Below are 12,988 nucleotides of genomic sequence, written 5' to 3' on the forward strand. Positions count from 1 at the left end.
ACGATCACGTCCCTCGATCGGCTGGCAATGCCCCTACTTATACATCCCAAAATGCCATTGGCCTTCTTGTCAACAAGGGCACACTGTTGACTCATATCCAGCTTCTCGTCCACTGTAACCCCCAGGTCCTTTTCTGCAGAACTGCTGCCTAGTCATTCGGTCCCTAGTCTGTAGCGGTGCGTGGGATTCTTCCGTCCCAAGTGCAGGACTCTGCACTTGTCCTTGTTGAACCTCATCAGATTTCTTTTGGCCCAATCCTCTAATTTGTCTAGGTCCCTCTGTATCCTATCCCTACCCTCCAGCGTATCTACCTCTCCTCCCAGTTTAGTGTTATCTGCAAACTTGCTGAGGGTGCAATCCACGCCATCCTCCAGATCATTAATGAAGATATTGAACAAAAGCGGCCCCAGGACCGACCCTTGGGGCACTCTGCTTGATACTGGCTGCCAACTAGACATAGAGCAATTGATCTCTACCCAGCTTTCTATCCACCTTATAGTCCATCCAGCCCATACTTTTTTAACTTGCTGGCAGGTCTAAACTTCGAACCTGTAAATTGGTGTCCACGTGGGGAACTGTGGTGCGCACTGCTATTCCCAATCCCTGTGTCCAAATTGCGGGATAGTATGAACATGCCCTTAGATCCCTCAGTCACTTGTGTAAAATTTTCAAAAGCACCTAGGTCATTGACTTCTGAAAATTGTTTATATACTATATTATGCTTTGTAATCGTTTTCCCCCAAGGCTGAGTAATTCATCAATATAATATTTCCATGTGAAATTCAAATTTCAAGTTTCTTTAAAATCAAACGCATACTTTAAAAAAATCGTCATTTGTTTTATTTTCTATACAAGCATATATTTTTGGTACGTTAAGACAGGATGAAACAAATAGACACACTGTAGGACTCCACATTACATCTCAGTTTTGGTCTCAAAACCCTACTGAGCACTCCACACAAAATTACTTTAGGTGTTCTGTAGGAAGGGTTAAATTTCACCCTAAATAAACAGTTGCATTTTGTTCCTGTCTTTCTTGGTGGCTTTGCACTATGGATGATCAGATTTGCTCATGTTTTGTCAGTGAATGGCCTACAATTAAATTGTTTGAACAAATAGATCTTTCAATAATTATTTTTCATTTTCCTGTGCATGTATATACACCTCTCAACACCCACAAACTGTCCATGTATTGGCTGACAAATATGTACCCTGGACTGCTATTACACTTTTTAAAATGATTTTTACGGAACCATGTAATATTTACATATTAGAACTGAATTATTCAGCCAATAATAAAATAGAATATAAACATGTTTTTAAAATTTCATTTTATTTTGCATTTTTGTCATTAATCTGTTGTATGTCTTTCTCTTGTATTTGAATGTGTACTAAAGAACTCCACTTCATTATGCTGCTGCCAATTGTAATTACCAGTGCCTGTTCGCCCTTGTGGGATCTGGAGCTAGTGTGAATGACCTTGACGAGAGGGGTTGTACACCATTGCACTATGCAGCTGCATCAGACACAGATGGCAAGTAAGTGTCATGTCATACGAAAGGGTGAATATTTAAAGACTTCAGAGCTGCTGTATTTTTGTTCCTTCCTGCAGAACACCTGTAATCATATATGCCAAATGTAATTTTTATATTTCTTTGAAGATGGCTAAATGGAATGTGTTTGTTGGTCTGTTCAGAATGTAAGAAATACTTTGGTTTAAACATGTTGAGGTTTTTTGTTTTTTTTTCCCCCTCCCCATACAGCTAGGTGTACTGTAATCTTCTGGATTTTAATGTTGAAGTCTTAATTGGCTATACACTGTGGATTAAATTCCTGCTCTGCACAAAGTAAATGTGATCTGGGTCTTGGCTGCTTATGAGACTTCCCGATAGCTATACTAGAGGAGTCATTTTTTATAAAAATTCCGATATTTCAGCTCTAGAGGATTGGAGGCAATATGTTTTAGGTGATAGGTCCTTGACTCTCCCATTTGTTTCCCTTGCTGGATCATCAGACTTAATGCTGTAAGACAAGTCTGAGTTATCCTTATCCTGAGGTAGGCTGAATGTAAAATATTTATTTAAATACATAAACATTTTAACATTTATAGGCGAAGATTGCTTTATGACTTTTGTCTTCATTATGGTAACAGTAAAAAGGATTCTCTTGTTATAGCTGCCAAGTTTGGTCAAATTTCTTGTTTTTTTATTAACGAAATCTGCTCAGAAGCTTTTTGTACTACATCAAAACTAAAAAGACTGTCATTGTTCTGGGACAGTACGAGAAGAGATGTTCTGCATAAAGCTTGCAATCTCAAGACCCAACATGTAGAAGTAACAAACAAAAAGAGAGAGGGTGATGGTAACAATGAGAGGAACATGTGATACAGAATAGCCGTGCATAACTTATTGGGCCTTTTTAAGTGTAAATAAAGAGTAGAGATACCAGTAATCACTACCAGCCATTTTAGTAGGCATTAAAGTATATATACCCCTTCCATGTAAAGTCTAGGTTTTTCTGTTGTTTACCTTTGCTACTTCTCTGTTAGGTATGTAATCCCACTTCCTGCTGGCATTTGTTGAGGGGTATTTACTTTAATTATCACTTAAATCATTCCAAGATTCCAAGTTTCACAGTTGCTCTCAAAGACATCAGTGCCTCAGCACCAGAGTGAGTCTTCAGCATCAGAGTGAGGTTACATTGTTTTGCCAGCTGTCTTGCAGAGGCTAGAGGATGAATTATGATAGTAATATTTCAGTGCTTTGGGAAATAACTCAAAGAATGATCTCCAAAATCCTTGAAATATTAATGTTCTGATGAACAGTTGGCTCTCTGGAAGACAGACTGCCAAGTAGTAGAACCTGAGAAGCAGCTTTTTGAGTGGATGCAGCAACATGCTTAAGACCAGTTGGAAAACAAGTTCTGTCTGGCTCACATTCAGAAGGAGATTAATAATAAAAACAAAACTGGAAATTAGTATTGGGCTGGAATATAAGTGCTGGAGACAATGTCAGGTAAGTAATCTATATGGAATCTCTGGAACATTTGTGTGCTTTTTCATAAAGTTTGTGCAGATGTTCCCAGAGATGATTTTCTGAAACAATGGCACTCTTCCTACCTTCTCCCCATTTATAAAAAGCATTGATTGATCACAGGATGACTCTGGGCTGCCATGAAAATGCCATGTGATGCAGCCGTGAAAAAGGCTAGGATGCATCCGGTAAGGGAAGTGTTAGTACCATTTTACAAGGCACTGGTGAGACCTCATCTGGAATACGATATGCAGTTTTGGTCTCCCATCTTTAAGAAAGATGAATTTAAGCTGGAAGAAGTGCAGAGAAGAGTTACTAAGATGATCTGAGGAATGGAAAACATACCTTATGAGAGGAGATTCAAAGAGCTTGGCTTGTTTAGCCTAACCGAAAGAAGGCTGAGGGGAGATATGATTGCGCTTTCTAAATACATAAGAGGAATAAATACCAGGGAGGAAGAGGAGTTATTTAAGTTAAATGCCAATGTTGACCCAAGAACAAATGGATATAAACTGGCCATCAACATGTTCAGGCTTGAAATTATACAAAGGTTTCTAGACATCAGAGGAGTGAATTTCTGGAACTGCTTTCCAAGGGGAGCAGTGGGGGCAAAAAAATCTAACTGGCTTCAAGACTGAGCTTGATAAGTTTGTGGAGGAGATGGTATGATGAAGTTGCCTACAATGGCATGTAGCTGATCTATGACTGCTAGCAGCAAACATCTCCAACAGCTGGTGATGGGACACTAGATGGGGAGGGCTCTGAGTCACTACAGAGAATTCTTTTCCAGGTGTCTGGCTGGTGGGTCTTGCCCACATGCTCAGGGTGTAACTGATCACCATAATTGGGGTTGGGAAGGAATTTTCTCCTGGGTCCAGTTGGCAGAGACTCTGGGGGTTTTTCGCTTTCCTCTGCACCATGGGGTACAGGTGACTTGCAGGTTTAAACTAGTGTAAATGGTGGATTCTCTAACTTGAAGTCTTTAGTCTTCAGTAACTCATCCATAGGTTAGGAGTCTATTACAGGAGTGGGTGGGTGAGGTTCTGTGGCCAGCAACATGCAAGAGGTGAGACTAGATGGCCATGATGGTCCCTTCTGACCTTAAAGTCTGAGTCTTTGACCTTGTCTACACTATAAATTACTTTGGTGTAACTTATGTCGCTCAGTGGTGTGAATAATCCACACCCATGAGCAACATAAGTTATACCGATGGAAGTGCCAGTGTAGACAGTGCTATGTCAGTGGGAGAGGTTCTCCTGCCAACATAACTACTGCCTCTTGTCGGAAGTGGAGTATTTAAGTGACGGGAGATTTCTCTCCCATCAGCTTAGAGCGTCTTCACCACAAGCGCTACAGCAGCACAGCTGCATCAGTGTAGCTGCGCTGCTGTAAGTGCTGTAGAGTAGATGTAGCCTGTCTCCAGAGTATGTTTAACAAACACTTGTATTCCTGGGAATCAAACTAGCAAGCCTTAAGTCTGTATCAGATAAATTAGTTGAAAAAAATAGAGTGAGTTATAAAACAATAGGGATAAGCTTTTGTAGAGGAAAGTCATGCTTCAACCTGTTTAGAAATATTTGACAGTCATCAAGCTAGCAAATAAATGAGAGGTAGACATAATATGGACTGGAATATAAGTGCTGCCATATTAATATGGACTTAGTGCTGTATACCACATGAGGTATAGCACATGTTGTGATAGGCATATGTAGGATCCATGGATCTTGAAAGGTGTGTTAGTGCACTAAATGCCCCAACAACTATGTGGGTAAACCCAGACAATCACTATGCTTTCAAATAAACTCACACAGGAAAATGATAAAAGACAAAAACACCCTATCACCTCTGAGTGAACACTTTTCACAAAGCAATCACTCTACATCTGACCTATCAGCCCTCATCCTCAAAGGAAACCGGCACAACACTTTCAAAAGATAAACCTGGGAGCTTAAATTCATTACTCTGCTAGACACTAAAAGTCATGGACCGAACAGACACATTGGATTTATGGCTTATTACACAATCTGTAACCCACTAACCTCCTCTTTTTATCTTATGACTGCTGAGGTATTAACAGATCATTCTGCCTTGAATGGTCCCTTACAATCGGTGCTAACTACTTTTGCTAAATTTCAGAGTAGCAGCCGTGTTAGTCTGTATTCACAAAAAGAAAAGGAGTACTTGTGGCACCTTAGAGACTCACCAATTTATTTGAGCAGCTGTAGCTCACGAAAGCTTATGCTCAAATAAATTGGTTAGTCTCTAAGGTGCCACAAGTACTCCTTTTCTTTTTACTTTTGCTAAACAATCTGCTCCTCCTTGCATTTTGCTGTCACCGTACCTTTCCCCAACCTGAAGAAGAAATTTTACTCGAGATATATCAACCTTCATGCAACAAGGCATAAGCCAACCATTGACTGTCTGGGGTTAGGAAGACACTGTCTCCCTAGGCATATTACATGTGTAAATGTCTGTTGTGATGGTCTTACATGCTCCTCTACATCTTCTGGTACTGCTCTTTGTCCGTCTGAATACTGGGATACACGGACCACTGTTTGATGTAGTAAGGCATGGCAATTTGATGATCCTATTTGTTGCATATAATAAAATTGGACTTTTTGTATTTTCAAGGCAAGTACTAGTTTACCAATTAGTGAAAAGTTGAATTTTAACATTATTAATATGATTCTCATTTGTCACTTCTCACAGGTGCCTGGAATACTTACTAAGAAATGATGCAAATCCAGGGATCCGAGACAAACAAGGATACAATGCAGTTCATTATTCTGCTGCCTACGGTCATCGCTTGTGTCTTGAACTGGTAAAAAAACAAAACAAAAAAACCCCCCGACTTACTGTGAAATAGTTACTGTCTACCTGTAGAGTTCTTCTAGGTTAGGCTGCTGGCCTGGAATTTAAGATCCAGGTTTAATTCCCTACTCTGTGCAACCTTCCACACGTGTTGCACAAGTCACTGAGTCTCTCTCTGTTCCCCAACTGTGAAGTGGGGATGAAAGTACTTCTTTACCTCACAGGAGTGATTTGAAGATAAAAACATTAAAGATTATGACACACTTGCATACTGTGGTAATGAGGACATGTAAATAACTTAGACAGAATCAAATGGTTGAAAGGATTGTTGTTCTAGATAGTGAGATAACACAGAGAATATTTTTTGTTTAAAAAACTGTAATTTTTCTTCTGTTAGCTAAAGTATTAAAACCACTAGTAGCCCTCTGAGATGTGTTAACTGATTTAATATGAGCTCTTATGGATTAAAAACAAGAGCAAAGTACGTTTTGCCTGAGAGAGATTTACTTATTTGAAAGCAAAGGATCTAATTTTGAAATATTTTGATCATAATATTGCAGTGACTAATGGCGACCTAATACATTTAAATAACAGCTTCACAGTAGATTTTGATCAGCACTTGGCACAAAAGTATACGATTTGATATTTGTTTTCTGTTCCATGTTTACAGTTAGTACTTATATATTAAAATTACACTTGTATTTTCAATTTTTTCAAGCCTGTTGACCTAAAAATTTTTTTTAAATTTTAGATTGCAAGTGAAACTCCCCTAGATGTTGTAAGTGTGTACACTTTATCATTAAAGTATTGTATAGCAAAATGGAGCATTATGTCTCGGAATACTATTGCTTATCCTAGGGTGTCCAACTGTGTGCTTTCCAGTGAACAGCCATGCATTTTATATTAATACTACTACTTATTATTATTATTATTACTTCTTGTATTACCATAGCACCTACGAACCGTAGTCATGGACCAAGAACCAGTTATGCTACGTGCCGTACAAACAGGAAAAAAGACAGTCCCTGCCCCAAGAGGCTTACAATCATATATATAAAGTCTGAATTGGTTTAACCAGTTACATGATCATATTTAGAAAGTGCCTAGCCCTGCTAATTGCAATTGCTTTTCAAGTAGAGTGGAATTTCAGTGGTTGGAACCATTCTTTCTAAACAAACTGATAGGTCCCTGTCTGTTAATTCAGTTATCCAGATGTACTGGGTGGTGTCCAAGCATTTTGAATAGTTGGGATTCTGCTGTATTTAATTAACTGCAGTCCTGAAAAAGAATCTACGTTAATACACCAAGCAAATTTTGAATGGGCCACCACAGGAAAACACACAGGGATTTTTAAACTCATTTTATAATACTATATGTGCCTTGATTCATCTCTTCCTTTTCATGCAAATTTGTGGTTTTTCTCTCCTCCTTCCCCTTGTTGCTGAGGATTACTTTGATTAGGCTTTCCATGTCTGTTTTCTTCATTGCTTTTCCTTCTCCTTCTACTCTTCCCCTTACTTATCATATGTTTCCCACCTATCCAGTGTTCCTTTTTGGATAATCTGTTTGTTTGCTTTTATTTAAAAAAGAAAATACCTTATTTGGGAAGAATTTCTTATTTGAATAGTTCAGTATGAAGCCAAATGAAACACCTGCTAGTTGGGCAGGGGAGATGCAGGAAGAGTGTTAAAAGCCCGAAGCATTTAAAAGTAAAGCCCGAAGCCTTTAAAAGATTGAAATAGTCATTTATACAATAGTTGCAGGGGAAAACTACCATGTCTGTGGAATTTGTGTGCATTTTAATCTGTAAGTGGTGAGGGATAGCAATTCCCATGCTATTGTTGAAGAGTGTATTTTAAAACCGTTTTCTTGCATTTGATCTATATTTGTATTTCTGCTAGCTAATGGAAACATCAGGTACTGACATGCTGAATGATTCCGACAACAGAGCACCAATTAGTCCATTGCATTTAGCTGTAAGTATTTCATTCGCTAGTGATTGTTGGTCTACTGAATCATATAGATGTATGCACAACAGTTTTTTGACTGATGCAAGATAGTTTTGATTCATGCCAGATGTTTATTCGCAGGTCAATATCAGTAGTTTTCAATTAGCAATATACATGCTCTCTTACGTGAGTTGCGTAAGATTTTGTATATCAATTGTAAATGTGCTCTTGAAGAAACACTGTCAACATCAAATCTGTTCAGTATTTAAAAAAAAAAAAAAGTTAAAACTGGTTTCAAGTACTGTACCTGCTGCTGAATTCCCTTGCCAATTTTTTATTATTTAGAGCAACCTTTCCCTATTTTAAAAAATGTTTTTCTCTCCCCTGTTGTTTGTGAAAGACACACACAAATTATCAGGGAGCTGACTGCACAGGGAAAACAATGAAACCAATCATATAAAAGTGCAGTGAAATGCAAAGTAAGCAAGCTTGAATTAAGTATTTTTTTCCTCTAATCATTGTTTTACTTGTAATACGAATAAGTTAAAATAATTAAAAAGTGTCCCCTTCTAAATAAGTGTAAAGCAAATATTAAAAATTGATGGTGCATAGGTATGACAAACACATGTGTTTTTGATACACAGGACCAAAAGAAATGATGTGGCATCAGTAAGGTGACTGCTAAATATTAGCAATAGAAAAAAAAATTAGAGGGGACTAGTCCTGGAATTACATGAGGACACTGGCTTGTGACAGAGTGCTGAAACCTGACAGGTGAGTCAGCACTCCGATCTCTGTAGCCTCAATTAGTTTCCCCAGTGACGGCTAATTGAACAATTAGCTAATCAGAAAGATTGGCTAGGGAAGTCAGAAATTAATTAGCCCTCAGCTAGTTATAAAAGCTGATAAAGGCCAGGAAGGAAGTGTTACAAAGGGGGTGAGGACAGGGCTAGCTGAGTGTAGAAAGAGAGCGCTTCCAAAAGGGTGATCTCTTTTCCTCCTGGGGCCCTAGCAAAGAAGGGCTGAAAGATGTAGAGGCTTAAAACTGTGGTGTTAGACTGAACTGGTGTGGGTGGAAGGCTTAGAATAAAATACAGCCTGAACACTAAAAGAAAACGGGTCTGAGCAGTTTCTGGAGTACTGAGAATGAGGACAGTATGTTGCCCCGTTATAGGCTAGACACCCAAGGGGGTATGAAGGATCCCTGACAACTTAAATAAAAGGAGTACTTGTGGCACCTTAGAGACTAACAAATTTATTTGATGCATCCAATGAAGTAAGCTGTAGCTCACGAAAGCTTATGCTCAAATAAATTTGTTAGTCTCCAAGGTGCCACAAGTACTCCTTTTCTTTTTGCGAATACAGACTAACACGGCTGCTACTCTGAAACTTAAATAAACATATTATTTATTTATGTATTTATTTATTTGTGTAATGGCTTGGACCAGCACTTGAAGTTGTTTGTTTGTTCTCACAGCTGTACCATGGCATTTGACACATTGTCATGACAGGTCTTACATAGTAGATTTTCCACAATTATCCATTCTAGTCTTATTGCATCACTTTCTGAATAGTCTCCATTCTGCCAACAATGCTAGCTTCAACCACCTGGTCTGTTTTTTTTTTTCTTTTTTTCTTACGGCAAATTTCCTGTATGTGGTGTGGTTGTAGCTGGTGTTGGTCCCAGGATGTCAGAGATACAAAGTAGGTGAAGTAATATTTTTTATTGGACCAACTTCTATTGGTGAGACAAACAAGCTTTGGAGCCACACACAGCTCTTCTTCAGGTCTGGAAAAAGTACTGTGAGCATCACAGCTAGATGGAACAGATTGTTTAGCATAAGTAGTTAGTGCATAATGTAAGGCACCATTCAAGGTAGAGTGGTCCATTAACACCTCTGCAGTCGTAGGACAAAAAAGTCATAGTAGGTGTTAATGGGCCACACTACCCTGAATGGTCCCTTAAAATATGTGCTAACTACATCTGGTGTTCAATCTGTTCCATCTTGCATTTAGCTGTGAGGCTCGGAGTACCTGTCCCAGACCTGAAGGAGACCTCTGTGTGGCTCTAAAGCAGGGGCGGCCAACCTGAGCCTGAGAAGGAGCCAGAATTTAACAATGTACATTGCCAAAGAGTCACAGTAATATGTCAGCAGCCCCCCATCAGCTCCCACTCCCAGCGCCTCCCGCTAATCAGCACCTACCTCTCCCTCCCCTCCCGATCAGCTGTTTCGTGGCATGCAGGAGGCTGGTGGGGAGAGGAGGGCAAGGTCTGTGGCACAGCCAGGGGTTGAGTAGTGAGCACCCCCTAGCACACTGGAAAGTTGGTACCTATAGCTCCAGCCCCGAAGTTGGTGCCTATACAAGGAGATGCATATTAACTTCTGAAGAGCTGCATGCAGCTCCGGAGCCACAGGTTGGCCACCCCTACTCTAAAGCTTGCCTCTCATCAATAGAAGTTGGTCCAATAAAACTGGAGTTCCCAAAAGGGATATGTGAGACATCTCTGGGAGATTTGTGGGAGAAATTATGTAATAGTTGATTTTATTTATTGCATTCTCATAATAGGCTATTCAGATGAAGTTTTAAAACTGAGAATTTGTTATGTCAAATACAGTAATTAACTTACTTCAAGATGTACCAGTGAGAACACAGAGATGCTGACGTACAGAGCCCTTACCTCCGATCACTGACAGCATCTGTCCAGTCTAACTGAGCTTAGAACTTAATCAGGGGGTTTTTTCGGTTGTATATGTCATACTATAACTATATCTGTACGTAACAGTGAAATATGGACAGATGGCTAAAGAAAGGTAGTGTTAAGAAGAACACACAAAGTATCAATGATGAGAAGGGTAGTGTTCATGGGCAGCTGGTAGATCTGGACGGGGGTACACTGGCAGCTGGTAGATCTGAAAGGAGGAGGTACGCAAATAAGAATAGTTTGGGAACCTCTGCAATAAAAGTTATTACCTCACCCACCTTGTCTCAGGAAATTTCCTGTCATTCCAGTTTTAGCATGTTCTTTGAAGGAAAAAAAAGTGTTACATAAATATAAAATATAAAATCTACAAGTTTTTTTTTTTAACGAAAAAGTTGATTCTATATTACAATAAACTAACTTTTTTTGTCTTTATATAATCACTTAAACCATGATCCTGCCAGGAACTCCCCATGGGTGCAGGAGTTCATCCACTCAGAGCTTCGTGTAGAATTGGGTCCTTATTCTGTCATATGAAAATGTTCTGTGTTTTGTATAAAAGACTAAATGCAGTGGTTATGTATTAATCATCCTTTAATCTTTGCACAAGATGATTTACAGGACTATGGTATATAAGTCTGGAAAAGATAAAATCTGAAAAAAACATAATATAGGATAAAGAATTGATCTGTGTATCTAGTGACCTCATTCCATTTAATACACTGCATTTGAAGAAATGCTTTTTAACTTCTGTTTTTACTGCTCTACCATATTTGTATTTTAGAAAGTTGAACATTTTGCCCTATGAAAGGGCCACTGCCAACGTCAATTTTAAAAAGAGCAATTTTTGATACATCACTTCGTATTTGTCCTGCCTTTAAAAAAAAAAAAAAACAAAAACATTTTTTTAAAATGAGTTTTTCCTATATGCCTTCTGCCTATAAGATCCTATGGGCATCCTGAGCACAACAACACTGAACATAGTTGTGGCCCACCTGTTTTCCCCTTTCTTTTTAAGTATATGAGTACATCTACCTCTTCAGTTTCAGCTTTGCTGCTGCTATTACAAATAAGTGCCCTCTGCAGAGGGTAATGAAGAGTCTGCATGTGAGCCCCCAACTAGAGCAATGCAGAAGAGTCATGCACCTGATCTTAAAGCAGTGAAATTCACTGCACCTAAAGAGTTATCAAATACACAAAGTGAACAAGATGGAAAAATGACACATTTCTCTAATTTCTTCCAATTACTGGTAAAAATAAATGAAATAAAAATAGGTACAAATTGTTCAGTTGAAAGTATGTTTTTAACATTGGTTACAAAATGACTGATTTTTACTTAAAACAGCAGGTATTCTTCTAAATGCTTCTGTTACACACTATTTTCATAGTGTCCTTTTCTAATGTAAATGAAACACTACTGCACTGTATTAATATTCCCTTAGGCCTATCATGGTCACCATCAAGCTCTGGAAGTACTGGTGCAGTCTTTGTTGGACCTTGATGTGAGGAACAATAATGGAAGGACACCATTGGATCTTGCAGCTTTTAAGGGACATGTGGAGTGTGTGGATGTACTTATTAATCAGGGAGCATCAATCTTAGTGAAAGACTATGTTGTAAAGAGAACTCCAATACATGCTGCAGGTATGTTGTGCTGAACACAAATGCATGGGTTTGGGGTTTATATTTCTGTGGCATTAACAGAGATTATCTAGATTACATTTTAAATTATATTCTGCACTGTGGAGGATGAGGAAGAGCATGAGGTAGTGGGAGTGCCTTAGCTTAGTAAGAGAGAGAGTGCCTTAGTCAGATGTCTTCCTTGGGCTCTGGAAGAGAGTAGTACCTCTGCCATCCACAAAATCAGGGGTGGACAAACTACGCCTGGCCACGCCTCCGGCGTAGGAGCTGGAGAAGGGACATGCTGCTGCTGCTTCCGGGAGCCGCTTGAGGTAAGTGCCCCCCAGCCCGGAACCCCCTCCCACACCCTGAACTCCTCATTTCTGGACCCACCCCAGAGCCCGGACCCCCAACGAGAGCCCTCACCCCCTCCTGCACCTCAACCCCAATTTTGTGAGAATTCATTGCCCGCCATATAATTTCTATTCCTAGATGTGGCCCCTGGGTCAAAAAGTTTGCCCATACCTGCATTAAATGGATGCAGCGTGCATTTCCCTCCATGCCAAACAGCTGTGCTGTCCAGGATGTGTGGGGGTGAATGACATGGTCATGGCCCTGTCTTTTGTAGGACATTGTAGTGTTGAAATATGTTGTGTAATTTACCTGTCATAATTTGGATAGCATCAGACAGTGTTCTGCTTTTAATCTGTATCTTGGAGAGCTCTGGCAGTTTTGTGAGGAGAGAAGTTTGATACTTTTTACTCAGTGCTTCAAGGATTAAAGTGACTGAACTCTTACTGAGTTTCTGAAAAAAATTAATGTTGATAGTGATTTTTAATTCTTTCTCTCCGTCTCACTTCTCCCTGTGGTTTCCC

At 39.4% G+C, this 12,988-nt stretch overlaps 1 protein-coding gene across 5 annotated transcripts in view; it reads left to right on the top strand.

Annotated features, from left to right (window-relative positions):
* The window catches only part of ANKRD28 (ankyrin repeat domain 28), a 231,293-nt gene that overhangs the window by 174,789 nt on the left and 43,516 nt on the right, over positions 1 to 12,988 (top strand). For all 5 annotated transcript variants that reach the window (XM_043540995.1, XM_043540994.1, XM_043540996.1 and 2 more), the window contains 5 exons: positions 1,398 to 1,538; positions 5,742 to 5,853; positions 6,595 to 6,621; positions 7,745 to 7,819; positions 11,936 to 12,137. In XM_043540995.1, the coding sequence (XP_043396930.1) occupies positions 1,398 to 1,538; positions 5,742 to 5,853; positions 6,595 to 6,621; positions 7,745 to 7,819; positions 11,936 to 12,137 (557 nt within the window). The remainder of the gene's footprint in view (positions 1 to 1,397; positions 1,539 to 5,741; positions 5,854 to 6,594; positions 6,622 to 7,744; positions 7,820 to 11,935; positions 12,138 to 12,988) is intronic.

The sequence above is a fragment of the Chelonia mydas genome, chromosome 2 (assembly GCF_015237465.2).
Source record: "Chelonia mydas isolate rCheMyd1 chromosome 2, rCheMyd1.pri.v2, whole genome shotgun sequence".
In the NCBI taxonomy this organism is placed as follows: domain Eukaryota; kingdom Metazoa; phylum Chordata; order Testudines; family Cheloniidae; genus Chelonia; species Chelonia mydas.